Source organism: Salvelinus namaycush, chromosome 5 (assembly GCF_016432855.1).
Source record: "Salvelinus namaycush isolate Seneca chromosome 5, SaNama_1.0, whole genome shotgun sequence".
Classification (NCBI taxonomy): Eukaryota; Metazoa; Chordata; class Actinopteri; order Salmoniformes; family Salmonidae; genus Salvelinus; species Salvelinus namaycush.
In genome coordinates this window covers 24,405,664-24,433,443 of record NC_052311.1, presented here as the reverse complement: position 1 = coordinate 24,433,443, position 27,780 = coordinate 24,405,664, and the positions used below count along the sequence as shown (strand labels likewise).

General features: G+C 44.1%; 2 protein-coding genes and 1 long non-coding RNA gene across 3 annotated transcripts; all 3 read right to left on the bottom strand.

Moving 5' to 3' along the window:
• Positions 1-837: 837 nt before the first annotated feature.
• Positions 838-16,273, bottom strand: LOC120048088 (palmitoyltransferase ZDHHC5-B-like). The gene is made up of 12 exons (XM_038993788.1): positions 16,124-16,273; positions 8,155-9,646; positions 7,895-8,016; positions 7,662-7,819; positions 7,281-7,453; positions 7,080-7,182; positions 6,890-6,981; positions 6,543-6,675; positions 6,355-6,463; positions 6,157-6,263; positions 3,636-4,585; positions 838-3,149 (listed from the first exon to the last, which is right to left on the bottom strand). Exons 2-12 carry the CDS (start codon positions 8,298-8,300, stop codon positions 3,044-3,046), a joined length of 2,199 nt encoding a protein of 732 aa, XP_038849716.1. The 5' UTR covers positions 8,301-9,646; positions 16,124-16,273; the 3' UTR covers positions 838-3,043.
• A 2,540-nt stretch (positions 16,274-18,813) lies between these two features.
• Positions 18,814-24,999, bottom strand: LOC120047445 (polyribonucleotide 5'-hydroxyl-kinase Clp1-like). The gene is made up of 6 exons (XM_038992973.1): positions 24,935-24,999; positions 22,342-22,607; positions 22,099-22,206; positions 21,811-21,930; positions 21,444-21,581; positions 18,814-19,734 (listed from the first exon to the last, which is right to left on the bottom strand). The coding sequence occupies exons 2-6, from the start codon at positions 22,603-22,605 to the stop codon at positions 19,039-19,041; spliced, it is 1,326 nt and encodes a 441-aa protein (XP_038848901.1). The 5' UTR covers positions 22,606-22,607; positions 24,935-24,999; the 3' UTR covers positions 18,814-19,038.
• A 116-nt stretch (positions 25,000-25,115) lies between these two features.
• Positions 25,116-26,887, bottom strand: LOC120047444. Its single transcript, XR_005476887.1, has 5 exons — positions 26,806-26,887; positions 26,549-26,684; positions 26,148-26,290; positions 25,868-25,987; positions 25,116-25,657 (listed from the first exon to the last, which is right to left on the bottom strand). It is a non-coding gene; the product is annotated as an uncharacterized LOC120047444 (long non-coding RNA).
• Between the last annotated feature and the right edge of the window lie 893 nt (positions 26,888-27,780).

The window sequence follows — 27,780 nt, the reverse complement described above, 5'->3', positions numbered from 1 at the left end:
ACGCATTTCCACTGCTCCAGAGTCCAATTGCGCATGGTGATCTTAGGCTTGTGTGCAGCTGCTTGGCCATGGAAACCCATTTATGAAGCTCCCAACGAACAGTTCTTGTGCTGACATTGCTTCCAGAGGAAGTTTGGAACTCGGTAGTGAGTGGAGTGTTGCAACCGAGGACAGACGATTTTTACATACTTCAGCACTCACCAGTCCCGTTCTGTGGACTTGTGTGGCCTACCACTTGGCGGCTGAGCCGTTGTTACTCCTAGAAGTTTCCACTTCACAATATCAGCGCTTACAATTGACCGGGGCAGCTCTAGCAGGGCAGAAATTCAACGAACTGACTTGTTGGAAAGGTGGCATCCTATGACGGTGCCACAGTAAAAGTCACTGAGCTCTTCATTAAGGCCATTCTAGTACCAATGTTTGTCTACGGAGATTGCATGGTTGTGTGCTCGATTTTAAACACCGCTCAGCAACGGGTGTGGCTGATCTAGCCAAATCCACAAATTTTAAGGGGTGTCAACATACACTATATATACAAAAGTATCTAAACGGAAACATCAAACCTTCCCAATTATCGATGCCTTAAACTATTGAAGTGAAAATGCCTTACACCGCCGTCTCACTCATTCATCCATAACAGTTTTACTGTGACTGTAGTGAGTTTGTTTTACTTGTTTTTTTTCATGTTCTGATACCTTTTGGGTCACATTTCAACACCAAAGTATGGCGTCAAACTGACAGTTGGTATAATCTGTTCTGCCAAAAGTGAAATAAAACTTCTATCCTCCCAGACCCCTGCCATACTCTCAGCTGATTGAAGACAGACACGTTTTTCCATCAGGGCAACCTTTTAATCTGAGAAGACATCTTTAAAAACGTCTTCATAAGGCCATTTTGGAACTGTCTTTTTCATATTCATCGTTGAAGTAATTTGTGACACTCTTTCCATTCAGCACAGCTTACAACAATACTATTCTAATTTACTCATGTATATTCACTTATTCACCACCAAAGTAACAGTCAGACTTTCTCCAGTCCTGTATGTCTGACTTTTTGTGCCATTATGATGCTTAACTATTGTCATCATACATATCAACCAGGTGTGCATTTGGCAAGGATATTCTCTCACACACACACACACACACACATCTAAACATGGCGAGGGGGACGCACACACACTCTGACTGGCCATGCTGCTGTTTGATTGGTTGGTGGGATAGTCTACTTTGTGTGCTTCAGAACATAACATGTGCTACATTCAGCTAGCTTTGACATTCCAACTCTCATAGCTTTGGCTTAAACATAACACCACCTCTCACCCACACACTCCTGACACACCTCTGTGTTTCTGACCATGCCTTCCTAAACCTATTTGTGGCCAAAATGTTAATTGTACCATAAAGAGATTCAAAATAAAGAAATCAAGAGGCCAGAATATCTACAAAACAAACTAAAATATAACATTCTTATCTGGCTGTAGCCATAAGAAATACTGTAAAAAACAAAATGCTTAGTTTTACTACAAATAGTCTCAAGGCAAAAAAAACAATCAAAACAGTCCTCAATTTCAAACCAATCCCCCCAAGACACATCATACATATTTCTATTAACAATCAGACATTACTACAGAATATCTATATTTATACCATATTATCTTAGAAAATAAACCACCCCCCCAGAATTTGATTTCTTGGAATTGTCCAAGTACATTAGAATCTAAGGACAAGGCACTATGACAGGGATGTGGTCTCTGGGTTATAAATTACCCTTCTGGGAACAGATCTAGGATAATCTTAACATCCCCTAGTCCTAACCTTAACCATTAGGGTCAAAAAGCCCCATTGTGTAGGGGCAACTTAATCCAACTCCAGGACGTAGAGATCGGTTTGGAATTGTGTTAAGAGCGCAAAGGTATCCCTGTGTGTTCAAATAAATAAGCCCCTCCCACCATAAACCCATTTGGCTAGACATCTTTATAAGGTTTTTCTAGCATTCGATTGACAGAAAACATAGCGAACATCAAAAGGACAATCATTTAAAGCTACAAACAGAGAATTTGAATAATGTATCAATAAAAAAACATTGAGTGTACATTCCACAAAGAGGCTTGTGCTGTATTTATGATTCAGAATTTACATTTTCTTTGTGGCTTTCAACATCCTCAGTGATGTCACTTCAGCTGTCCGTCAGAGAGGATCATCACTTTGGATGAATATTCCATCGAGATCTATGACAGGTTGAAGCAGCCATCAATCAAAACAAGCGACCAGTCTAACTCACTCACATTTATAGTTTGTCACGAAGCAAAATAAACTATATCTTCATCATCTGACCCAATAATTCTTAAAGATTCTTTTTGACATTTATATAAAACAATTAAAAAAACCAAAGCTTTATTTAGAAAACTAAAATGAAATTATAGTGGTTGAGGCATCATCTCTGAACAGTCTTTGAATAATCACTGCAGACTAACTAATTAATGACTACTGTGGAGTGGGGATCCATCCATATGATGGAGCAGGAAGTCTTGAACCACAGAGTGCCACGATTGGTCACCAGTCCATATGCTCCCTCTCAGGCTCCATGCTGATTGGTTAAAAAGCCTTACTTCCTTCCAGGATTATATTTTATCGCATAAATTCTCCATGTGTTAATGTACCAAAACAAATCATATTTTTATACAAGTGTTATAGAGAGAGTTTAGTACCCAGCAGTCATAATAGCATTCATGTTATATAGTCTATGGCTCACAGAGAGGCCGAGGTAAGGTTGTCCCATTCCAACACTGATCAACATTGAGTTCCACTTCAGTTGCCATTCTATCCAATTTGAAAGATTGGCAGATAAAGATGGTCAGGATAGGAAGGTCATTGAAATACCAGTGAGCAAACACACTTCTATTCCACTATCCAACTCCATATTGACCATTGTGTGGGTGCATTTTAGTGAACATCCATCTTGAAGTCCCTCAGAGTAAGAAAATTTGAATCTGTCCAGTGGAACAATCTTCTTTCTATCATTGGCCGGGGCGGACGTCTTTCACTCAAACCGATATCTCATAGGTTGTCCCTCCGACGCCAGTCACCTTTTTCACCCCGCCCCCTGGTTTAGATGTACTGTGATTGGCCAAGCCTGGGCGAGAGGTGGATCTGATTGGATAGTCGGCGGGAAAAGGGGGGGGGGGTAAGGATGCAGATGGGGTGACAGAGGGAGTGAGAGAGAAGAGGTGAGTAGATCTGATTCAAAAATAGACTGTAATAACAAGACTTATGATAAGGTTACAAGAGTAGAAGGCTCATTGGGGCGGAGGAAAAGGGCACAGAACAGACAGGAGTGAGAAAACAGTAGCATGCTAAACTGGTCATGCTAACAAACACAATCACTTCGGTTTCACACATACTTGCCTCTATATGAAGTAGACAATTCAAACACAGATATACATCCCACTACAGTTACACCCGAGCATAGTTCTTATACACATTAAAAACACACTCCAGCAGAAACACTTACTGATATCAAGAGGAGGAAAAGACTCACACAGATCAGGGAGGAAGAGGAGGGTTCACATAGATCAATCAGGGAGGAAGAGGAGGAGTACGAAGAGTACCAGGCTTGCGGCTCAGATCTCTACTCACTGTGGAGCCTGGATCCCTCTGATTCCGCCCCCTCCCGACAAACCACCTCCTCCCATTGGCCGAGCCTTGTGCTGGAACCCTGCCTCTCGGGTGTAGGAGAGAGACTGCCCCAGGGAGGGGCCTCGGGGCGGGGGGGACACAGGGGAACAGGCACGGGGAGAGGACGGGGAGGGCTGTTCAGAGACGGGAGGAAGGGGGCGAGAGGAGGAGGCACGGAGGTGTGGGTGTCTGGTGTCCTGGTGGAGGAGGTGCGGTGTCTCGGGGTGGGCAGCGTGTGGGGGAGGAGTCGGCAGGGGCGGGCTGATGGCGCGAAGGTACGCCCTGTGGGGGGAGGAGAAAGAGGCAGAGCCCTGGAGCAGCTGGCCCTCTCTCTGCTGGGCCATCTGTGCAGAGAGGAAGGGTGAGGTGTACCCCTGCAGGGGCGCATCCCCGACCCCGGGGGCCGGCAAGGAGAAGGTCATCGCCGGGGGAAACGCTGCGGGGGTGTGGGGCTTCTGGGGGGACAGCTCATGAGCAGCCGATTCAAACTCCGGGCTCTCGGACGGCGTCAGCAGGCTGTCGTAGGACAGGCTGCCATTCCGAGGTGTCTGATTGGCCAGGCTCTTGTAGCTGGTGTCGGTGGTGCCCTCTGATTGGAGCGTGCCCAGAGTATTGTGGTGCGTGTGGGCAGAGCGCATGCTGGAGGAGAGGGAGCCACCGGTGGACAAGACAAGAGATGAGGGGTAGGAAGTGTACGACCGCCCCCCTAGGGAGTACCCGGAGATGCCCCCCGAGACGCCACTACCCGTCCCACTGGTTCCCCCGGGGCCCTCGCCCCTTTCCCTTCCCCCCCTATGCACCCTCACACCTATTAACGACCCCCCATCAAGGGTGCTGGGCTCAGACCGATAGCTGTGCTGGCAACTCGACTGGAGGATGGAGGGAGAGTCCAGACTGTCCCCACGAATCATCTGGAGAGAAAGAGAGAGGGAGAGGTGGAGGAGGAGGTGAAGGTAATGATAGGAGAGAAGAGCAGTAAGAGATAGTGAAGGTAAAATGAAGGAGGATGGGAACGTATGTTACAAAGGGATTACTTTGAGACATTCCTCAACAGAAGACAACATAGAAATTTGTACAGATCACAGTTTCTACAGAGAGCCAGCAGGGGAGGATGAAGGTCTACTGGGGCATCACATTACCAAGACCACTCACCTTGCAAAATAACATTAGCGCCACAAGAACAGAAACATAGAAATCTATAAAAATACAGGCATTCATGTAAATGCAGAGTCGGGGGGGGGAAGTCACAAGCATACACCTTTTTACAGACATAAATGGACACACACACACACACACGACACTAACTGAGACTTACTGATCAACTGATGGCCACTGAGTGATCAATTCAGAGTAAAAACAAAAAAAGAGGGGGATGGAGTTAAACACAAAGGAATGAAGAAAGGCTAGGACCTCAGAGAGGGGTCTCTGCTAGTCCCACCTGGATGCCCTAGGCTTAATGCCACCCAGCATTCTATAGCTGATCTATCAACTGATTTGACCCTGTGTTTAGGAGGAGATTATAAACTAAAGGAGTAGAGCTATGTCATCTCAGGGAATGGATCTCACGATGTCTGTCATCTCAAAATGTTAAAGGTCTGGACTGCGTAAGAAACGCGTGAGTATGTATACACTCCTCTCCATATACATTTGGACAGGGTAGCTACATTTTTACATTTGGCTCTATACTCCAGCATTTTGGATTTGAGAACAAATGGTTCATATGAGGCGACAGTACAGAACTTTTATTTGAGGGTATTTTCATACATATCTTTTTTACCATTTAGAAATTAATGTACTTCATATCATTTTAAGACGTCATAAGTAGTTGGACAAAACTCACTTATAGTGTATTAAAGTAGTCTAAAGTATATTTGGTCCCATATTCCTTGGACACTATGACTTCAAGCGTGTGACGCTACAAACTTGTTGGATGCATTTACAGCTTGTTTTGGTTGTGTTTCAGATTATGTTTTGCATAATAGCAAGTGAATTGGCAATAAAGTGCTTTCATTTCTAAACAGTAAAACAGTTATGTATGAAAATACCCTCAAATAAAAAAGGTGACATTTTGTACTGCCGCTTCATATTAAACATATTTATCGCAAATCCCAAAATGCTGGAGTATAGAGCCAAACTAAACGTTTTAGTTTCCGCGTCCAAATACATACAGAGTAGGGCCAGGATCGCAATACTCGTTAGTATCGTGGCAAGGAAACAAAACGGATGTAACTTCTTTAGGAAAACAGCCCTAATATTGGAAACAAACATCATTATGTTGTAAACCAGAGTCACATGGATTTATTTTCCAAACTATAGCACACAATATTTTACATCCAGCAGGTTTTTAAAGGACCAAAGAGTTGTCTGCTTCGTGTTTTAATTTTTGCCATGGAAAATATATTGTGATAGTGGTATCATCACAGCCCTAATATGGAGGGGAATGTATGCATGTGTATGTGTGTGTGTGTGCATGCGTGCGTACCTTGTTTGGGTGTGTCAGAGCTGTGTGGTTCATCTGTGGGCTGCTATAGGCCGGCCGGTACTTGTACATAGATGGAGTGGGCGGACCGTCAGACAGCAAGCTGCTCTCTGATTGGAGGGGGGGAAAAAACAGCATTTAAAAACTACACAGCGCCGCCTGGGTGGGATACGGGAGTGCTTGTGTGTGTTCACTGCTCACCCTCGGTGTCAGCGCGGGGCAGACCAGGGTAGCGGAGCTCCGGTTTGGGAGGAGGTGGAGGCTCTGCATCAGCTGACTGGTTCTCCATCTGCTCTAAACTGCTCTTAGACTGACAGGGACAGGAAGGGACAAGACTGTTCATACACACGAGAGATGACTAAGAGTTTATTTTATGTGTGTGTGTGTACCCTGGTGCTGTGGCAGTCGTTCTGGATGCCGTTGTCCAGGACTTTGGCTTCTAGCTGGGCCTCGGAGAGAGGAGGGCGGAGGAAGGGAGGCTGCACCTCCGCTGTCTGTTTGCCCCGCCACCGCCCCACATACCTGACAGAGACAGCAAAACACACATCAATGACTTCCCTGAAACATACACCAACTTTATACTACATTACACAGTAGAAATATTATTATATAGATATTTAGTTAACCACCACAACACTGAGGCTATACTGAGTTCCTTACCCCTGAGGGTCTTGTTCAACCATAAGCTGCAACAGCAGAGGAAAAGAGGAGGCATGAAGGAGAGACGGTCGCTAACCTGGGAGCCTGAGCGCTACAGAGCACATGTGAGATGTTCCTCAGACAGCCATTGGTGAAAGGGTTAACGCCGCCCCTAAACTTCCCTGTGACCTAGAGAGAGAGCGCGCGAGAGAGAAGTTCTATTTTTAGATCATGTCAGCCCTCAGAGGAAAACACACCAAAACCCACACCCAGATAGACAGACGTACCTGCTCGTTAGTGGTCCTACCCCGAGCTACCAGTACCATGTGGAAACCAGTAAGACCTGCTACTGGGATGAAGAAGAGGCCAGCAACACACATTGTAGCCATACTGGGAACACACAGTCAAGGACACCAACACCAGCGCAACAACTAGCGCGCGCGTGTGTGTGTGTGTGTGTGTGTGTGTGTGTGTGTGTACAAGGATACGTGACAGCGGAGTGAACCCTGTCCAGCTGGTGCTGGTGGTGGAGGACGTAGAGCAGGCCGAAGCCGAACACACCCATGATGTGGATCGTCAGGGACAACAGGAACAGGAAGAAGTGACGGTAGTTCCTGCGCCCAATACAGTTGTTGACCCACGGGCAGTGGTGGTCAAAGTCCTGCCAAGTCACACACAGGTCAAAACGGTCACAAAAGAGTCAATAGAGATTTTATTTTTTTAAATGATCAAATAACTGATGTTTCTCTGATATTTCTATTGTTGCCACGGACAACGTGTTATAACACAGTTGTCACCCGTTATACCACCTGTAGTGTGAGCTAGGTGGCAGTCTGTAGAAGTACAGGTCTGTGTGTGTGTGTGTTTACCTCCACACAGTTGTCACACACAGAGCAGTGTGAACAGCGGGGCGGTCTGTAGAAGCGGCAGCTGGAACACCACTTCATCCGGACCTGAATGCCCTTGATATCCACTGTCTTATAGAGCGGAGCGCGGAAATCATCCTCTTTATCCTCATCCTCTTCCGCTGTGAACACACACACCGTACACACTGAAACACTTTCTTCACACCTAAGTCATTTATCTTTAACACTCTCCTTACCTCTGGGAAAGACCCCTGGGTCCATAAAGGTGGCCATGCAGAAGTTGGCGAGGGTGAAGAGGAAGACCACAGCGTTATAGATGGGAACAACGGAGGAGACATGCTCTGACAACCACGGACACCTGGAGGGAGAGAGGGATGGGGGGCGGGGAAGAGAGATACAGAGCTATAACATGGAATCTAATGTGTGTGTGTGTGTGTGTGTGTGTGTGTGTGTGTGTGTGTGTGTGTGTGTGTGTGTGTGTGTTCGTCTTACTCACGTGAAGCAGAAGAAGAGTGTGGTGGAGGCGACCAGGAAGGTGGTTGCCGCAGAGACGGGTACATAGCGACTGGGGTGGAACCGGCGGGGAGAAGAGGCGGGGCCACCCACTTCTCCCCCTAGCCCCCCACTACTAAACCCCGGCATCGGAGGGAAAGAGAGAGGTAGAAGGGGTATATCTAAAGAGAAGGTTGGTGGAAGGGTCAGAGGGAACACCTCAGTGTCCGTATGGGATAAGGGAGCATGATGGTAGAAGGGAAGGATCTTAGGGACCAGCACTTGTAATATTACACAAAGCAGCCGTTTGGGAGAAACATCTTAGAGAAAGCTAGCCAGATATTTGCACTTCAGCCAATAAAACCACTTAAAAACTAAAATAATGATTTTATAATAAAGTCTACACCTTTGTTTACGTGCGTGTAGAACTTTGCAGGTATATATTAGACTATATAACTTTTACACATCTTAAAAACTTTACATTATGATACAAAAATAATTGCGACTTTTAGAAATATTTCTATATGGCTTCATGTAACCTTATTTGGTTCAACAATATAAATACATCAACAAAATGTCTCCTGTGTAGTGCAACAAAGACCCACAAGGACACACACAACGACCTGCTTGAACAACCACTTTCTGACCTGGTGAGACAACAAACCAACCCTGCACAGGCATCGAACACTAACTTGCTATTACTCCTCAGCTATTACTCCTCAGCTATTACTCCTCAGCTATTACTCCTCAGCTATTACTCCTCAGCTATTACTCAGTGCTTGAGTGTTAACAGTTGTTCATTTACAAATTCTTGTAAGGTAAATGTGGGGCAGAAATTAGGAGGTAGTAACAGGACATCCTATGAAACAGCAGAACAGGGTTCTCTAGCAGAGCAGTGACCATCGACTGAACTCTGGTCTTAGAAAAGGTGTATCTAGGCACTGAAATGTGTGTTTGTGAGAGAGAAAAGTGTGACAGAATGCTTGCAAAGGGGAGAGTTCAAGGCTCTATATCCTGCGGAGGCAGCAGCGGTTGAGACAAACAAAAATCTCAACTTTAAGCCAGTCTTAAAGCTGCCCAGCAAAAATCCAAGTCCACTTGCAGCTTTTTCAAACATTAAAACTTGTACACAAAAGCTATTTAAAATGTTGTATCCACTATTTCAGTACTCCGTCAATATGAAAGAACGATGAGATCAGTCGTGTTGGGTCAACTGGACCAATCAGCTGTTTATCTAGCCGTTTGTGTCAGTCTTTGTGACAGTGCAGGTAAAATCAATTCATCCCAAACAGAGCCTAAATCTGTGTCGCCATGGTTTCGCCGTAAACATGCCTCTTTTCCCATGATCCCTTTGAAATGGAGCCACGCAGAAAGAAGAATAAGCCACTCAGACAACTGCAGGTCCTCTTCTTTCTCTCCCGCTTTATTTCTTTGCACACACTCAAGTGTTCTGTCACACACTGTCGTTGTCTAAGAGGGCAATCAGAGGGCACCCCCTGAAACAGAATGAAATGGAGAGCATGTTACACAACTACTAGATTACATCAATAACATTAACCAACACCTCAAACTTCAACCAGTAGTAATTACACACACACAAACCTCACACCATCACTAACACAAATGCAGCCATGAAAAACATAGTAGTGGTGCAAGGTATGACAATAACATGTTCTTTACATACTGTAGCTAGTTGTTGCAAGCCAGAGCAGAATTGTGTATGTCTAGGGAGTGGCAGGTTGTGTGTTGAAACCTGACCATTTTGTCAACTCTACTCCATTTTCATTTTACAACACTGACTAACCAGGAAAAAGGTGTGTCTAAAAGTGTCTTTCTTCCTTACACACAAACACAACCTTTCTCTCACACTCTTTCTCTCTCTCACACACACACAAAATGGTATTCATAACAGAGCCCTCCTATCCACACAGATCTCATGTAACACCTGAGGGAAAAGTCCTGTTCCATTAGAACACTGAAAACAGATCTTAGGTAATAATAGAGAGCAATAGTAATGGCGTGTTTTTGTAGGCCCTAACGGAGGCTAACTGCGCCATTGCTTGTTGGCCAAAGCCTACAAAACACAGGCGTAGGAGTTTGTTCTATGAGAATCTTCATCAGCTAACATCACTTTTTGCAAATGTTGATGCATAAGCACATAAAGGCTTCATAATTCATACATGTCATGTTAACTGTCTGATATTATCTCATAGAACAAAACGAACACACCCATGAGGTTTCATTTCCGTTTTTTTAGGACCACAAACTGGCTACAAACTGCATTTTATGATAAAATTATCAAACTCTGTAAACTAATACTATAGTAGATAGCTTTAGGAACATTGAAGATTGGAGGCAGTCTGGGGAGCCTGTCAGTCAACCAGGATGGCCATTTTAATAAAATGGCTGCCATTCAGACCCCATTTAGTCAACTAGTTGATTGTTTGGTCGATAGGCTGTTGGTCGACCGAGATCTCGAGTCAAGCAGTAACAACAATTTATTTTTGAATTTCATGGTGTACAAGACACCAGTCTGATTGGCGCCTGTCTGAGTGGACTGATCCATTGTGGAGGCAGTGGGGATGGCACAGTCCATCACTAAGACATGTGCTACTGAAATTGTATATGGTTATATTACGTAAAACAATGGTGCAACACTAATAAAAATATTTTATAACAAATGCGCCTTCTCCCGCATTGGATAGCGGTCGTTCTGAACGAATCACTGCGCTGTTGAATTGGCGCCTAGTTCATGTTGCTATGTGCATAATAGCAATGTTAACCAGCATATTGGTGTTGAGAACAATGCGGCGGAGGCAGCAGCTGAGTTAGGAGAAGAGAAAACAGCACTTGCCTTAATTGTCTAAGAAAAGTGAAGAGAGAGGAAACCAACTTAATTAGGTCTATAATCAATAGCCTAACTGTTTATAAATCCTGGCTTTATAAAACACTAAGCATCAGCACTAAACGTCAACAACCACATGTCGGATAAACAATTATACAAATTCGGCTGTTTTTCCATCTTTTCTATGCTGTAAAGGCTTTACACTTTTGTTGTTTGTGAGAGCAAAATTGCAAGATTATGTTATAATACTTTTATTGCATCAAATGGTTGTTTTATGCAACAGAATAGAGTATTTTGTTAACTATTGTGTGTGTGTTCTACTGAGGATGGGCCTCTGGGAGATAAATATCCTCTGTCAGTATTACGATGTCTTTTGGGTGATAAAACCTAAAGAGCATTCCAGAGCATGAGTTAATGTTTCTGTTCTATACCATACCAGGGAGAGATGGTTCCAGTTTGGAGTCGGAGGGCCAGACACTGGTCTCTATTCAATGAAAACTGTCAGATACTGTCTGCTATGTATTACAGGTATCTCTCATACAAATCTTAACCTTGTGACCCATCATGTAGGTTGAAAGGGGTGTATCTTGGCTATAAAAGATCTTTGTACTTTTGTCTCGGGGCTCTCAACTAATCATCTTAGCGTGATTTGTCGACCAGCCATCGCTATTGCAAAGTTCTCACTTAAAAAGATTCAGTTTAAGTATAAATTTGATTTGTGTGATAGGTTTGTCTCTCCTCATTTGATAATACAGAAATTAGCCACCGCATGTTGTTTTTACTTATAATTTATTTAGTGTTGTTTACACTCTTTACTTCAATACTTATATAGGCTACTGTATCAATCAATCATTCATCCGTACATGTCATCACAAAGCATTTGAGTCATTCATCATTTGAAATGCAATCAAGCATTTGTTAAAAAATAAAGCGACCCTTGAATAATTAGCGTAAACAATAAATAAACTGTTCCATTTCGGAAATTGCATTCACAAATGAATGTGACTGTTTAGTCTTTGCTGTAATAAAGGCTTTACAAAAGTACATAAGACTCTCTGGTAGGCTTATAATTTATTTGGTGATGTTTACATTATTCCAAACAGTCAGAAAAATGACTTTGTAATCATGGCACAACACTTGCTCCTTTTTCTTTATCTCCAATATTTTCCATAACTAGTCAAATTTATTCCAAACATCCGACTTCCCCTTTAACTCCTGAGCTAGTAAACATTCCCCCGTTTCGGGTTTTTTGGTCACGTTCTCTGCATCCATTTTGCTGTCACGTGTTCAGAGTTTGTTATAACCAATTTATTGATGCGATTATGATATGCTATAGGTCAGGCATTTGGTCACTATTGGTCACGTGCATGCAATGCATACATGTGTCACTTAAGGATCGAACCCTTTTTTTGCAATTTTCGCCTAAAATGACGTACCCAAATCGAACTGCCTGTAGCTCAGGACCTGAAGCAAGGATATGCATATTCTTGATACCATTTGAAAGGAAACACTTTGAAGTTTGTGGAAATGTGAAATTAATGTAGGATAATATAACACATTAGCTCTGATAGATGTTTCATCTTTGAAATGCAAGAGAAAGGCCAAAATATAATATTGCAGTTTAGGCGCAATTTAGATTTTGGCCACTAGACAGCAGCTGTGTATGTGCAAAGTTTCATATTGATCCAGTGAAGCATTGCAATACTGCACAGTATTTTGTATCGAGTCTGCACAAATGTGCTGAATTGGTCAATTGATACATTTAAGTAAATAACTATATAGGACACACAAAAAGTATATGGTAATACAAAATGTAGGCTAACACTCCCAGGAATGTCATATATGATTGATCATTAGCTTATACACTAACTTTCACACATCTAGATGGCCGGGCGGGGTGGGTGTGGAGCAAGAGACAGCAGGGGCAAGAGACAGCAGGGGTTCAAACTGTAGAACCCAGTTCCTACATTTGAATATAAAAATAGATTTTATCAAACAAAACTATGCTACATTTTATCTCTGGGACCCTCAGGATGACAAATTAGAGCAAGATTACTGAACGTACCTTCAGAGGTGAATGTATCAAACCAGTTGCCGTGATAAGTTATTTAGACTTTTACTTTGTGTGAAGGCTGAAAGGTCTAAAAAGCATTTTGTTAAAATGGGTTACACGTCTCTCTGCTGAACACACACATACACGAACACACATGCATACTGATGCCACACAAACTCACTGACCACATTACACTGCTGCTACTGTCCATCTATCCTGTTGCCTAGTGAGTTTACCCCTACCCTACCTATAAGTACATTCAGTGCACCTTCACTTTGTTACATTACAGTCTTATTCTAAAATGGATTAAATAAATAAAAAATCCTTAATCTACACACAATACCCCATAATAACGAAAAGAAAACAGGTTTATAATTTTTTGCAAATGTATTAAAAATAAAAACCAGAAATACCGTAACATAAGTATTCAGACCCTTTGCTATGAGACTTGAAATTGAGCTCAGGTGCATCCTGTTCCCATTGATCATCCTTGAGCTGTTTCTACAACTTGGTTGGAGTCCACCTGTGGTAAAATCAATTGATTGGACATGATTTGGAAAGGCACACACTTGTCTAGATAAGGTCCCACAGTTGACAGTGCATATCAGAGCAAACCAAGCCATAAGGTCGAAGGAATTTTCCATAGAGCTCCGAGACAAGATTGTGAGGCTGCACAAATCTGGGGAAGGGTACAAAAAAAAAAATGTCTGCAGCATTAAAGGTCCCCAAGAACAAAGTGGCCGCCGTCATTCTTAAATGGAAGTAGTTTTTAACCATCAAGACTCTTCCTAGAGCTGGCCATCCGGCCAAACTGAGCAATCGGGGGAGAAGGGCCTTGGTCAGGGAGGTGACCAAGAACCCGATGGTCACTCTGACAGAGCTCCAGAGTTCCTCTGGAGATGGGAGAACCTTCCAGAAGGACAACCATCTCTGCAGCACTCCACCAGTCAGGCCTTTACGGTAGTGGCCAGACGGAAGCCACTCCTCAGTAAAAGACTCGACAGCCTGCTTGGAGTTTGCCAAAAGGCACCTAAAAGACTCTCAGACCATGAGAAACAAGATTCTCTGGTCTGATGAAACCAAGATTGAACTCTTCGCCCTGAATGTCAAGCGTCACGTCTGGAGGAAGCCTGGCACCATCCCTACGGTGAAGCATGGTGGTGGCAGCATCATGCTGTGTGGATGCATTTCAGCGGCAGGGACTGGGAGACTAGTCAGGATCGAGGGAAAGATGAACAGAGCAAAGTACAGAGAGATCCTTGATGAAAACCTGCTCCAGAGTGCCCAGAACCTCAGACTGGAGGCAAATGTTCACCTTCCAACAGGACTACAATCCTAAGCACACAGCCAAGACAACGCAGGAGTGGCTTCGGTACAAGGCTGTAATCGCTGCCAAAGGTGATTTATTCCTCGTGTCACTTTCTATTATATCTTTAACTCTGCATTGTTGGAAAAGGACCCGTAAGTAAACATTTCACTGTTAGTCTACACCTGTTTACGAAGCATGTGACAAATAAAATACATTTGATTGGCTTGACGTGTTGCAAGGCATCACTGATTTACACAGGGTTCCGACTCCTCTTTAGCTCAATTCAGCTCAATGAAACTTCCCTGGTTTGCAACGAGGCTGTATGCACCAATTAATTATGGAGATATGGCCAAGTGAATCTAGTCCAATATGGCCACATACAGCTGGTTGGCAGCCATAATAGAAATGGCTATCAGGGAGGTAATGGACAAAATCTGTGATGGCACTATAGCCAAAAGTACTTATTTTGACATGCTCTAGCTGTGTGTGAAATCAAAGTCAACCATTTTTTTTCACGTAGTCACTGTCTGTGATTGGACTCCCAATCACAGCCAGATGTGATGCAGCCTAGATTCGAACCAGGTACTGCAGTGACCCCTCTTGCACTGAGGTGCAGTGTCTTAGACCACTGCGCCAATCAGGAGCCCTTATCATAAGTATTGTCTATATGATCTGTGTGGTTTATTTAGTAGGTAGATAACATTAAAGTCATGTTGATATTACTTGTAATGATTTCACCCTATTTTATTCTAACAGAAAATCCAAATGACAGCAGACATTTTATTAAAATGGTCCCCCTGGTTGAATGATAGGCTTCCCAGACTGCCTCCAATCTTTAAAGTTTTACTTAAGGTATTTAGTATTTGTGTAACAAGTTCGCTAATTGTATCATAAAATGCACGATTGAGTATATTTTGTTCTTATTCGCTGGACTATATAATGGAACCTGAGCATCACAATCTTAAACAACCCAGCTAGTTAGCGAAAAACTCTACACCCCCTATGACAGAGGTGCAAAGGTACATACCGATACAATCAACACCTGACATTGAATATATTATATACAGATTTTGTATTTCTAAGTGAACAGCGCCCATATTAGCACCAGAACAGCCCTAGCCTTCTCTACAGACTGTATCTGTGAAAGGCTGCTGGAGGTTGATGAACGAGTGTATGTGCCCCACTCAATTAGCAGACGACTAATAATCTTTATGCAACACACACACAGTAAATCTCCCCTACTTCATTGCCTGTTAATCCTGAAATCTCCCCGTTCACAGTACCCTGCCTCTACTCCAGCCAGTGTCATGCCATTGTCACGTTAGCTAGTAAGCCATCTTTTTCAGCATTGCCGTACACCTGACCATAATCAAATTTCCAAACATACGGACTGTGAGTGACGTCGAGTCTGACAGACAGTACCTCTCTTCTATCAAATCTGTTCGATTACATGTTCCATCAATGTTAAACACAGTTAGTTAACGTTGGACTCGGCCGGGTATGCTAGGTAACTAGCTACCTAGGCTATCAAGATATTGTACTTGTCCTAACCTGCAAATGTGACAAAATGACAAGAGGCTAATACAACGCATTGAGAGCCGTTGTGAAACTGCAAAAAATCCAATGGACTAACGTTAGCTAGCTAACGTTAGCCAAGGCAGGGTAAGTTTGTTTGATCACCGCTTGAGACAGTACAACTATAAACTGTCAGTTAAATGAGCTACTTAGATATTATTGGACAAAGCAGTTCACCAAACAAGCCATACCTGACGTCCAGGGCTGATGTTTTCAAGTACTTAAGGGTGCGTTTCGGTCCCGAGGCTAATTGCTAGTATGCTAGGCCAATGTTGGAATCCCGGAACTGCCCTCGCTCCATTAATTTGGGACATTTGTCCAATCAGTGATTGAGATTAGCGTCATTCCCGGTGAGTCTGCGCTCCTTGTTCTATCTGTGGAGTCGGTGTGGCCTTGGGCGGGGATTACAGACATATTTTGAAAGCTTTCAACATGCCAGAGGTCGCTCGGAATAGTGGTCCCGTTATCTGAAGCAGGTTACAGTTTTGCAACAGAGGCACATCTACAATAGTATGTCTGAGTACCAGGCTGTATAGCTATCATTCCACTCCTGTCATTTGCGAAAGAGACTGGCCTTTCAACGTTTAATATCTAGCTATGCATCCTGATTTCCGACGGATTTGCTCATTGGTTGTTGGAAATAACATTAATATTTTGGCAACATGTGGAGCCTAGAAAATAGAATTAGAATTATAAAGCCCCCCCCCCAGAAAACTGAAGCTGTTAACCACACAAGTTGTTGTATTTTGTGATTGGAATTGCAGTATGTGGAGTAACTACAATGTTCTTGATCCATCCTCAGTCTTCTCTTATCACAGCCATTAAAGCTCAGTAACTGTTTTAAAGTCACAATTGGCCTCATGGTGAAATCCCTGAGTTAGGAAGGACACGTGTATCTTTGTAGGGACTGTCCAAAGTGAAATGAATAATTTCACCATGCTCAAACGGATATTCAATGTGTGCTTTTTTTTTTACCCATCTACCAATATGTGCATATCAAATCAAATTCTATTTGTCACATGCGCCGAATACCTTACCGTGAAATGCTTACTTACAAGCCCTTAACCAACAATGCAGTTCAATAAAATATTTACTTAATTAAGTGAGAAAAAAATGGAATCAATCAAAAAACAAAATAAATGTACATAACAATAACAAAGCTATATACAAAGGGTACCGGTACCGAGTCAATGTGCGGGGGTACTTCTTTGCGAGGCATTGGAAAACCTCCATGGTCTTTGTGGTTGCATCTGTGTTTGAAATGCACTTCTCGACTGAGGGACCTTACAGATAATTGTATGTTTGGGGTACAGATATGAAGTAGTCATACATTTTTAAAATGTTAAACACTATTATTGCACACGGAGTGAGTCCATACAATGTATTACTTGTTAAGCACATTTTACTCCTGAACTTATTTAGGCTTGCCATAACAAAGGGGTTGATTGACTCAAGACATTTCATATTTTCATTTGTAATTAATTTGTAAACATTTCTAAAAACATAATTCCACTTTGACATAATGGGGCATTGTGTGTAGGCCAGTGACACAATCTCAATTTAATCAATTTTAAATTCAGGTTGTACACAACAAAATGTGGGGGAAAATCAAGAGGGTGTGAATACTTTCTGTAGACACTGTATCAAACTTTTTATGAACTACTGAAAGATCCATTACTACCATGTTTTAATTACTGGTATTTAAATGGCATACTGTCACACACACAAAAAGAGAGACTGATCTCTTTCCTACTAAAGCAGTAGCTAGGGTGGGTGATACAAAGACCCAGTCTCTTAAAAAAAAAAATGGAGGCCCCTGTTTATAAACAGATTCATGTCAAGCCCTGCATGTTGTGTCGTGAAATGTAGGCCTACATTGAATACCACACATTGGCTTCTACTGTAGGCTGAATGATAGAACAGCTATTTCCATGTCAAAATGTTATGAACACATTTTCTCTATTGTGTTTGATGGTTGGTCACTCTGGTAGGCCTACATTATGATCAAATAGTCACAGTAGCCTACTTGACCACTGTCTGAAACTGTAACTTTTAAAGCGGGTACAGCCTCAGTGTTCACAGTAAACGTGCACTTGAAGTTGCACAACATTTCCCCAATGTTCAAGTTTGTAGTCAGTAGACCTGAAATTTGGTCAGTGCCAAAAGAAATTTGAGGGAACATTGCCCCTCACCCTTCAATGTTGTGATGCAAAAATATTGGCAAAATGTATTGCTCATAGAATAAAAAACATCTGCCCTGACATTATTCATCACTATAAAACTGAATTCTTAAAATTAATCAAGACAACTACTAGAAATAATGGAAAACTATGAGAATGTAGGAAAACCAGGTATAATCTTTATAGCAGATTTTGAGAAAGCATTTGATATAGTGATATACATCTAGAATCTGTTAATAAGTGGCTGGATTTTTTTCAACTTTGGAGAATCTCTCATAAAATGGGTAAAAGTCATGTACAACAATCCTTTATGTAAAACAATAAATAACGGTTACTTCGCTGAGAACGTTGAATTGTCAAGAGGCGTAAAACAAGGTTGCCCTCTGACACCATACCTATTTATTATGGTCATTGAATTGTTAGCTTCAAAATCTAATGATTAAGGGCCTAAAAATGTAAGGGATTAGAGATAAAAGTATCAATGTACTCTGATGCTTTCTCAATCTTCATCCTTGAAGGGCCTCATTGAGGACCTGGATAATTAAATTAATGATAGAATATATTTGAGGGTTGAAGGAAGACCAGTCTTTGGAATATGGTACAAAGTACAAGGAATGGAATGTTAGCTAAGACTGGTACCCAGGTTCAATCTAAAACAATGCTGGAGTGAATGTATGTAGCTACACACCACAGAGGCAAAATAAGATGCAACAGAGGCACATTTTATTAAAATCACAATAAAAAACATTCATAACCAAACAGTCTCGTGTGGAAAACAACTCTTGAGAGACCATATAGAAAAACACTCACCAGTTATACTGCTCTGCTGCCCCAAACTCAGTGCCAATTAAATTAAACTCCTCTTGACAAAGCCATCAGGGATTTCAGCCATTCAGCATTTCTCTGTCTTCTCCCTCTCTCCTCCTCTATTTGAGGTCGATGAAGCGAATGTCCATGATGAGCAGTGTGTGTCTGGGGAGGGGTCTGGGGGCGGGCGAGAGCACGGTCATCACCTGTGCCTGTGTGTCTACGTTAGTCACCACAATGAACCCACACACCGGGCTCTCCAGCACACCCCTGCGCACCCCTCCAGCCCCCTCCTCCCCCTCATCGGCACAGCTTACGCTCAGCACGTGGTGTGTGAGGTCACGACCGGGCGTCACAGGGACTAGCTTCAGCTGGGTGTCGTCCTGCGACATGCCAAGCGGCAGGCATGAGTCCGGGATGGAAGGCGCTCCGATTTTGTAGATCCGCACATCAGAAAAGCGCACGTCGAAAGCGTGAGGGAAGAACAAGGCACTGCGAAAACCGTAGAAGTACTCCCGGATCTTCTCGTCCCGAGATTCACGCCGGCAGTCTTTGGAGCGCTCCACGACCCCTCCGGATTTGGGTAGCAGCACAACTCGGACGAAGTGCGGTAGGTCCCGCTTCAACTCGTTGTAAAGCCTCTCCTGGTCCAGCACCAGAACCACATCCACCTGGAAGGCTGAGGCACAGTGGACCAGGGCCTGGTAGCCAGAACCCTTCACCCAGCCACAGGTGTTGATGATGCAGCCGCCCACACTGGCCTTCCTGTTTTCCTCACAGCGCTGGGAGAACACTTCGGCCAGACACGACGTCAACTAGGAGGGAGAGTGGGAGAGAAAGATGGAGCGAAATGGAGGGGGAGTGAGAGAAAGGTAGAAATGGGGAGGGGCGAGAGAGATTATACGCCAGGCAAAATGTCAACCACAAAGTTATGGATTAATAAACTCAGCAAAAAAAGAAACGTCCTCTCACTGTCAACTGCGTTTATTTTCAGGAAACTTAAGATGTGTAAATATTTGTATGAACATAACAAGATTCAACAACTGAGACATAAACTGAACAAGTTCCACAGACATCTGACTAACAGAAACTGAATCATGTGTCCCTGAACAAAGGGGGGGTCAAAATCAAAAGTAACAGTCAGTATCTGGTGTGGCCACCAGCTGCATTAAGTACTGCAGTGCATCTACTCCTCATGGACTGCACCAGATTCTAGTTCTAGCTGTGAGCTGTTACCCCACTTTTCCACCAAGGCACCTGCAAGTTCCCAAACATTTCTGGGGGGAATGGCCCTAGCCCTCACCCTCCGATCTAACAGCTCTCAGACGTGCTCAATGGGATTGAGATCTGGGCTCTTGGCTGGCCATGGCAGAACACTGACATTCCTGTCTTGCAGGAAATCACACACAGAACGATCACACACAGACGACAGATTTTTACCTTGTCAGCTCGGGGATTCGATCTTGCAACCTTTCGGCTACAAGTCCACGCTCTAACCACTAGGCTACCTGCCGCCCTGAAGGGTACCACATGAGGGAGGAGGATGTCTTCCCTGTAATGCACAGCGTTGAGATTGCCTGCAATGACAACACGCTCAGTCCGATGATGCTGTGACACACCGCCCCAGACCATGACGGACCCTCCACCTCGATCCCGCTCCAGAGTACAGGCCTCGGTGTAACGCGCATTCCTTCGATGATAAACACCACAAACACCATAAACACAACTCCTGGTGAGACAAAACCACGACTCGTCAGTGAAGAGCACTTTTTGCCAGTCCCGTCTGGTCCAGCGACGGTGGGTTTGTGCCCATAGGCGACGTTGTTGCCGGTGATGTCTGGTGAGGACCTGCCTTACAACAGGCCTACAAGCCCTCAAACCAGCCTCTCTCAGCCTATTGCAGACAGTCTGAGCACTGATGGAGGGATTGTGCGTTCCTGGTGTAACTCGGGCAGTTGTTGCCATCCTGAACCTGTTCCGCAGGTGTGATGTTCGGATGTACCGATCCTGTGCAGGTGTTGTTACACGTGGTCTGACACTGCGAGGTTGGTCAGCTGTCCGTCCTGTCTCCTTGTAGCGCCGTCTTAGGCGTCTCACAGTACGGACATGGCAATTTATTGCACTGGCCACATCTACAGTCCTTATGCCTCCTTGCAGCATGCCTAAGGCACATTAATGCAGATGAGCAGCGACCCTGGGCATCTTTCTTTTGGTGTTTTTCAGAGTCAGTAGAAAGGCCTCTTTAGTGTCCTAAGTTTTCATAACTGAGCTTAATTGCCTACCGTCTGTAAGCTGTTAGTGTCTTAACGACTGTTCCACAGGTGCATGTTCATTAATTGTTCATGGTTTATTGAACAAGAATGGGGAACAGTGTTTAAACCCTTTACAATGAAGATCTGTGAAGTTATTTGGATTGTTACGAATTATCTTTGAAAGACAGAGTCCTGAAAAAGGGATGTTTCTTTTTTTGCTGAGTTTATAACCTCTATGGTTAGGGTATTAGGTTATCTGTCTCATCTTTCACCTTGTTGTAGAGTTTGATGTTGGTTCCTGGAGTGGTGGAACCAAAGTGGTAGACCAGCGGAGCCTGTACGGAGTACCCCTCCTCCACGTCAGCCGGACGCTCAATACACAGTGCTGACATTGTGCCCGGGACTGACACCTGACAGGAATGCATCATGGTCATCAACATTACTAACCTTAGACACTGCCAGTCAATACAATCACTATATGTAATTATCCTTATTAGCATAATGGCAGTGATAGTAGAGGCAACAGTAGCAATATATTGTATCTACACCACCATCCACAAACACAAAAGATTAATCTGCCTATATACTATTCTCTGTGCATAGTCATTGGTGCTGATGTAGTTGCTTTGTTGATCTCACCCCACTCTGGCCCACATCCAGCTCCACCAGTGTGGGCCTCCTGCCCAGCCTGACAGCGTAGTTCAGCAACAGCCTGCACACCGTTGACTTCCCCACATCTGTAGGCCCCACCACCATTACCTGGGGCACAACGTTGAAGCAACTTTTACACAAGAGAGCGTACAGTGTCTCTGACCAAGGTCCACTTCTCACACACTAACCCAAGTCCACTTCTCACACACACAAACACTGACCTAAGTCCACTTCACTCAGACAAAAATAGACATACACACACAGATGAACACTGACCCGTGGTCCCCTCTCGTTGTCTCTCTCCGCCTGTCGTCTCATCTGTTCCAGTGCAGTGTGTGCGTTCAGGTAGAGCAGCATGGGTGTGTCCTTTGATATGTACGCCACCTGGGAGAGAGAGATTTACACATTTCTGCATATGTCTCTCCTAGCAGTTACAGATAACAATAACAGATGCTTCAAACAAACACATATCCCTCTCTATTCCTCTCATCCATCTGTTACTCCTCGACAGCCTCTCACCTCTGTCTTCCCCGAGAGAGAAACACTACAGCCCTGCCAGGTGAACACAGCAATCTTGGAACCTGGTCCAAACGTGTACTTCTTGTTGCGGTTGAGCTCAGAGCCAAAGACCTCTGCCAATCCTGTGAGCAGCTCCAGTTGCACCTTCTCCCCGGCCTCCACCTCGAACCGCAGCTCAGTCTCCTTCTCCAGGTCAAACCTCGTCCCCCCGCCACCAGCCACCACTCCCTCCTCACCAGTCTTCTCTGGGCCCTCAGTCACCATTGCTGTACAGACAAAGGTCAGATTTAGCCTGAACAACATTTAATATCTCACCGACATGTCTGTTTCATCTCTGCCATGTACTAAGCTCACTCTGGACAGGATTTAGGTGACTGATTATTAGATGCTGCAATGTCAGAGGTGGTCTCTCATAAGTCATGACACAGGATATGAACAACCCTGGAATGACCTTTGATAGGACAAGCATAGGGCAGAGTGCTCTATTTACAAAAACACTACACGACCAGTTGTATGTGGACACCTGCTTGTCAAACATCTCATTCCAAAATCATGGGCATTAATATGGAGTTGGTCCCCCCTTTGTTGCTATAACAGCCTCCACTCTTCTGGGAAGGCTCTCCACTAGATGTTGGAACATTGCTGTGGGGACTTGCTTCCATTCACCCACAAAAGCATTAGTGAGGTCAGGCACTGAGGTTGGGCGATTAGGTCTGGCTCGTAGTCGGCGTTCCAATTCATCCGAAAGGTGTTTGATGGGGTTGAGGTCAGGGCTCTGTGCAGGCCAGTCAAGTTCTTCCACAACGACCTCTACAAACCATTTCTGTATGGACCTCACTTTGTGCATGGGGACATTGTCATGCTGAAATAAGAAAGGGCCTTTCCCAAACTGTTTCCACAAAGTTGGAAGCACAGAATCGTCTAGAATGTATGCTTTGGGGGGCCTCCCGGGTGGCGCAGTGGTCTAGGGCACTGCATCGCAGTGCTAACTGCGCCACCAGAGTCTCTGGGTTCGCGCCCAGGCTCTGTCGCAGCCGGCCGCGACCGGGAGGTCCGTGGGGCGACGCACAATTGGCATAGCGTCGTCCGGGTTAGGGAGGGTTTGGCCGGTAGGGATATCCTTGTCTCATCGCGCTCCAGCGACTCCTGTGGCGGGCCGGGCGCAGTGCGCGCTAACCAAGGGGGCCAGGTACACGGTGTTTCCTCCGACACATTGGTGCGGCTGGCTTCCGGGTTGGAGGCGCGCTGTGTTAAGAAGCAGTGCGGCTTGGTTGGGTTGTGCTTCGGAGGACGCATGGCTTTCGACCTTCGTCTCTCCCGAGCCCGTACGGGAGTTGTAGCGATGAGACAAGATAGTAATTACTAGCGATTGGATACCACGAAAATTGGGGAGAAAATGGGATAAAATGTATAAAAAATAAATAAAAATAAAAATAGAATGTATGCTTTGTACAGCATTGTATGCTGTAGCGTTAACATTTATCTTCACTGAAACTAAGGGGCCCGAACCATGAAAAACAGCCCCAGATCATTATTCCTCCTCCACCAAACTTTACAGTTGGCACTAAGCATTCGGGCAGGTAGCGTTCACCTGGCAATCACCAAACCCAGAATCGTCCGTTGACTGCCAGATGGTGAAGCGTGATTCATCACTCCAGAGAACACGTTTCCACTGCTCCAGAGTCCAATGGCGGCGAGCTTTACACCACTCCAGCCGAAGCTATGCATTGTGATCTTAGGCTTGTGTGCGGCTGCTCGGCCATGAAAAACCAATTTCATGATGCTCCCGATGAACAATTATTGTGCTGACGTTGTATAAATGCGCTACACTTCCAAAGGCAGTTTGTTACTTGGTAGTGAGTGCTGCAACTGAGGATTTTTACGTGCTACACTGCACTTGGCGGTCCCGTTCTGTGAGCTTGTGTGGCCTACCACTTCGCGGCTGAGCCGTTATTGCTCTTAAACATTTCCACTTCAAATTAACAGAGCTTACAGTTGACCGGGGTAGCTCTCACAGGGCAGAAATTTGACTGACTTGTTGGAAAGGTGGCATCCTATGATGGTGCCATGTTGAATGTCACAGAGCTCTTCCTTAAGGACATTCTACTGCCTATGTTGTCCATTGGAGATTGCATGCCTGTTCTCGATTTTATACACCTGTCAGCAAAGGGTGTGGCTGAAATAGCCGAATCCACTCATTTGAAGGGGTGTCCACATACTTGTATATATAATGTAGAAGGCTCTGTTATAGGCCATGGCTGGAGGGCACTGTGCCAATCCAATCATTATTCAGCACTTACCATACATGTTGAGAAGCTACAAATGCGTTGATCAAGAGGAGTGTTTCTTTCTACCTTTTTATAGTAACTTGAAAAGGCTAACGTTAGGTACAAACTCCAATATCATGCGAAAAGTAAACAATACTCGAGTGCTCAGAGCTAGATATATGCAGTTCAATTAGCTAGCTAATGTTAGCGTGTAGGCTAGCTATCTGACAATGCCTGGTTAGAATGGTACCGGCGATAACCTGCTGAATACTAATAACTAATTAGATATTTGTTTATGTGACCGCCTTACTACACTTGTTACTTACTTAGAAATGGGGACGTTATAGTTCGTCCTAAGTGTTCAAACTTTCCACCACGACAGACGATTGACACTAGTCGCACAAATATGACGTCATGTTTTATAAAGAACTAATTAGCGTTTGCAACTCGGTAGTTAACTCATAAAATTGAAGATATTGGTTGAATTTCAACAAAGTATGAAATCAGGTTGGTTTAAAATGTAGCGCATTTATTTTTGACAGGCACAACTTTATGCACATATTCCATACTTTTCTAAACAAAGAATGACACAGAAGAAGAGTATAGAAACAGTGTTATTCTCCATAGAAAAAAATATTAAAACACATTAGACTTAACCAGTGAATACTCAGCAACAGCAGCAAATATATTTTTATCCAGCGTTTCCCAAACGGTTAAAGAGTAGACCCCCAGGGTAAACAGGCCAACTCAATGCGTGTGTATCAAGCCACTTTTTGTCACAGTGTGGTCATTATTATGGACAGATATTATTTTTTAAGGTGATACTCAGGGAATACACTGACAGTATACTGAAAATATTTTGTGAACCACCACTGTACAGTAACCTAATAGAGGAAATGTGTTGCACTTCAGAGAGATACCACTAGATGTCACCGTGTATCCAGGCCAGAGGAGCTTGACGCTTGGGTCATCAGAGGACAGACTGGGGAGCAACCCCGTTGGTCAGTCCCCATCATTCTGCGTCCAGTTTCCAAACCCTAGAGGAACAGCTGGAAACCACAAGAATAAATAAAGTAGAAACTAAGATTATTGTTCACAAAAAATATTTGGTAAAGGTGGTCATTCTCACAATAGTTGAGTTATGTAAAGCCATCTAACTATCAGTAGGCCATCATTGTAAATAAGAATGTTCTCAACTGACTTGCCTAGTTAAATAAAAGTTGAATAATATAAAAATCAGGGTAGTCCAAAATACAGACATTCACTGGATCTCTATTCGTTTTTCAGTGCCTCCTCCAGGGCTGCAACCACAATGGCAGGCTCAGGGAACTTCAGCCTGGCAGGTGGGCCTAGCTTTATGCCTGTCCAGAGGCAGACCTCTACAGGAAGGAAAGAAGAATGATTTATACAAAATAAAGGACAGCTTCTGGTTGCCTCTGTGTCATGCCAAAGATAAACAATATGTTCTGTATTCCCGGACACCAGGAAACAGGCCCCATGAGAGTAGAATTGTTCATAACATGCCCTGGAGGAACACACCTTTCCCTCCCTCCACAAGTGTGACCTCCAGGCTTTTCTTGCGGGGTTTCTGGGGGTTCAGAACCACGACGAGGTCTGGGCGGGCAGCCAGGAGGGCATCTCGCACCCCCTCAGCACACCGTCTGTACACGTATCAGCTCTTACTGCAAAATGACAGTCGCAACTCACTATTACAAGTTTTTATTTTCAGAGGCAATTTGTCAAAGACTTAAGTGGTCTGTTCCTTTCCTGTATATTGAGATTATCCAGATGGTACCGATAGAAGGCAATTGTTTGGTTATGGGAATAAGGTTATGTGAATATGGAACTCCGCCTCAATTATTTTACCTAAATTAATGTGTGTGTGGTCCTAAAAGTGGTAATATTCTTTAGGGGGTGGCTGTGGATATTCCAGTACTCACCAGTGTTCAATGACCACCCTCTGGCCCTCTGTAGCAGTCTCCGTTTCCCCCTCTCTTTTACCCCTCTTTCGTTCGATGACCAAAGTCTCCTCCTCAGTCTCTGCTTTGTTGTTTGCCTTGCGCTTCGATCCTCGACCTGTCCAGAACAAATATAAGGTTAGTACTTTAATAAAAGAATCACGGCACATCTATCATTAGGCTACTTCCTAACTACTGGTTATGAGGGAAATACTCAAATGGAAAAGCTGTCGCCCGACCTGTTTTAAAACGAGCCGCCATTGTTGATATTGATTCAGCTTGCATAACGTCAAACTTCGGCGCGCATGTTGCGCTTCTTTTGTAATGGACTATTCCAAAATTCAATCGAAGGGGTTTAACATTTTGGCCGACAAAACCCATTCATTGAAAGGGGCGATCAACTTCAGATTTTCAGCCAATAAATAACTATTTACAGTGCATACCGAAAGTATTCAGACCCCTTGACTTTTTCAAAATTGTGCTACGTTACAGCCTTATTCTAAAATCCCCCTCATTAATCTATACACAATACCCCATAATGACAAAGCAGAAATATCTTATTTACATGAGTATTCAGACCCTTTGCTATGAGACTTGAAATTGAGCTCAGGTGCATCCTGTTTCCATTGATCATCCTTGAGCTGTTTCTACGACTTGACTGGAGTCCACCTGTGGTAAATTGAACTGATTGGACATGATTTGGAAAGGCACACACCTGTCTATATAAGGTCCCACAGTTGACAGTGCATGTCAGAGAGAGAAAAAACAAGCCACGAGGGCAAAGGAGGGCAAAGGATTGTGTCGAGGCACAGATCTGGGGAAGTGTACCAAAAATGTCTGCAGCATTGAAGGTCCAAGAACACAGTGGCCTCATCATTCTTAAATGTAAGAAATTTGGAACAACCAAGACTCTTCCTAGAGCTGGCCGCCCGGCCAAACTGAGCAATCGGGGGAGAAGGGCCTTGGTCAGGGAGGTGACCAAGAACCTGTTGATCACTCTGCCAGAGCTCCAGTTCCTCTGTGGAGATTGGAGAACCTTCCAGAAGGACAACCATCTCTGCAGCCCTCCACCAGTCAGGCCTTTACGGTGGTGGCCAGATGGAAGCCACTCCTCAGTAAAAGACACAAAAGACACATGACAGCCTGCTTGGAGTTTGCCTGAAGGACTCAGACCATGAGAAACAGAATTCCCACCCAGCTCACGTCCTGACCAA

What these genes read in the sequence shown, in the direction of transcription:
- LOC120048088 (XM_038993788.1), bottom strand. Translation starts at nt 8,300, where the DNA reads ATGCCGGGGTTTAGTAGTGGGGGGCTAGGGGGAGAAGTGGGTGGCCCC. An exon ending in TGTAGCGCTCAGGCTCCCAG is followed by an intron (nt 6,676 to 6,889) that starts GTTAGCGACCGT and finishes TGTCTCTGTCAG; the next exon opens with GTATGTGGGGCGGTGGCGGG. An exon ending in ACGACTGCCACAGCACCAGG is followed by an intron (nt 6,464 to 6,542) that starts GTACACACACAC and finishes TGTCCCTGTCAG; the next exon opens with TCTAAGAGCAGTTTAGAGCA.
- LOC120047445 (XM_038992973.1), bottom strand. Translation starts at nt 22,605, where the DNA reads ATGGTGACTGAGGGCCCAGAGAAGACTGGTGAGGAGGGAGTGGTGGCT. An exon ending in CTCTCTCGGGGAAGACAGAG is followed by an intron (nt 22,207 to 22,341) that starts GTGAGAGGCTGT and finishes TCTCTCTCCCAG; the next exon opens with GTGGCGTACATATCAAAGGA. An exon ending in ACATCAAACTCTACAACAAG is followed by an intron (nt 19,735 to 21,443) that starts GTGAAAGATGAG and finishes TCTCCCTCCTAG; the next exon opens with TTGACGTCGTGTCTGGCCGA.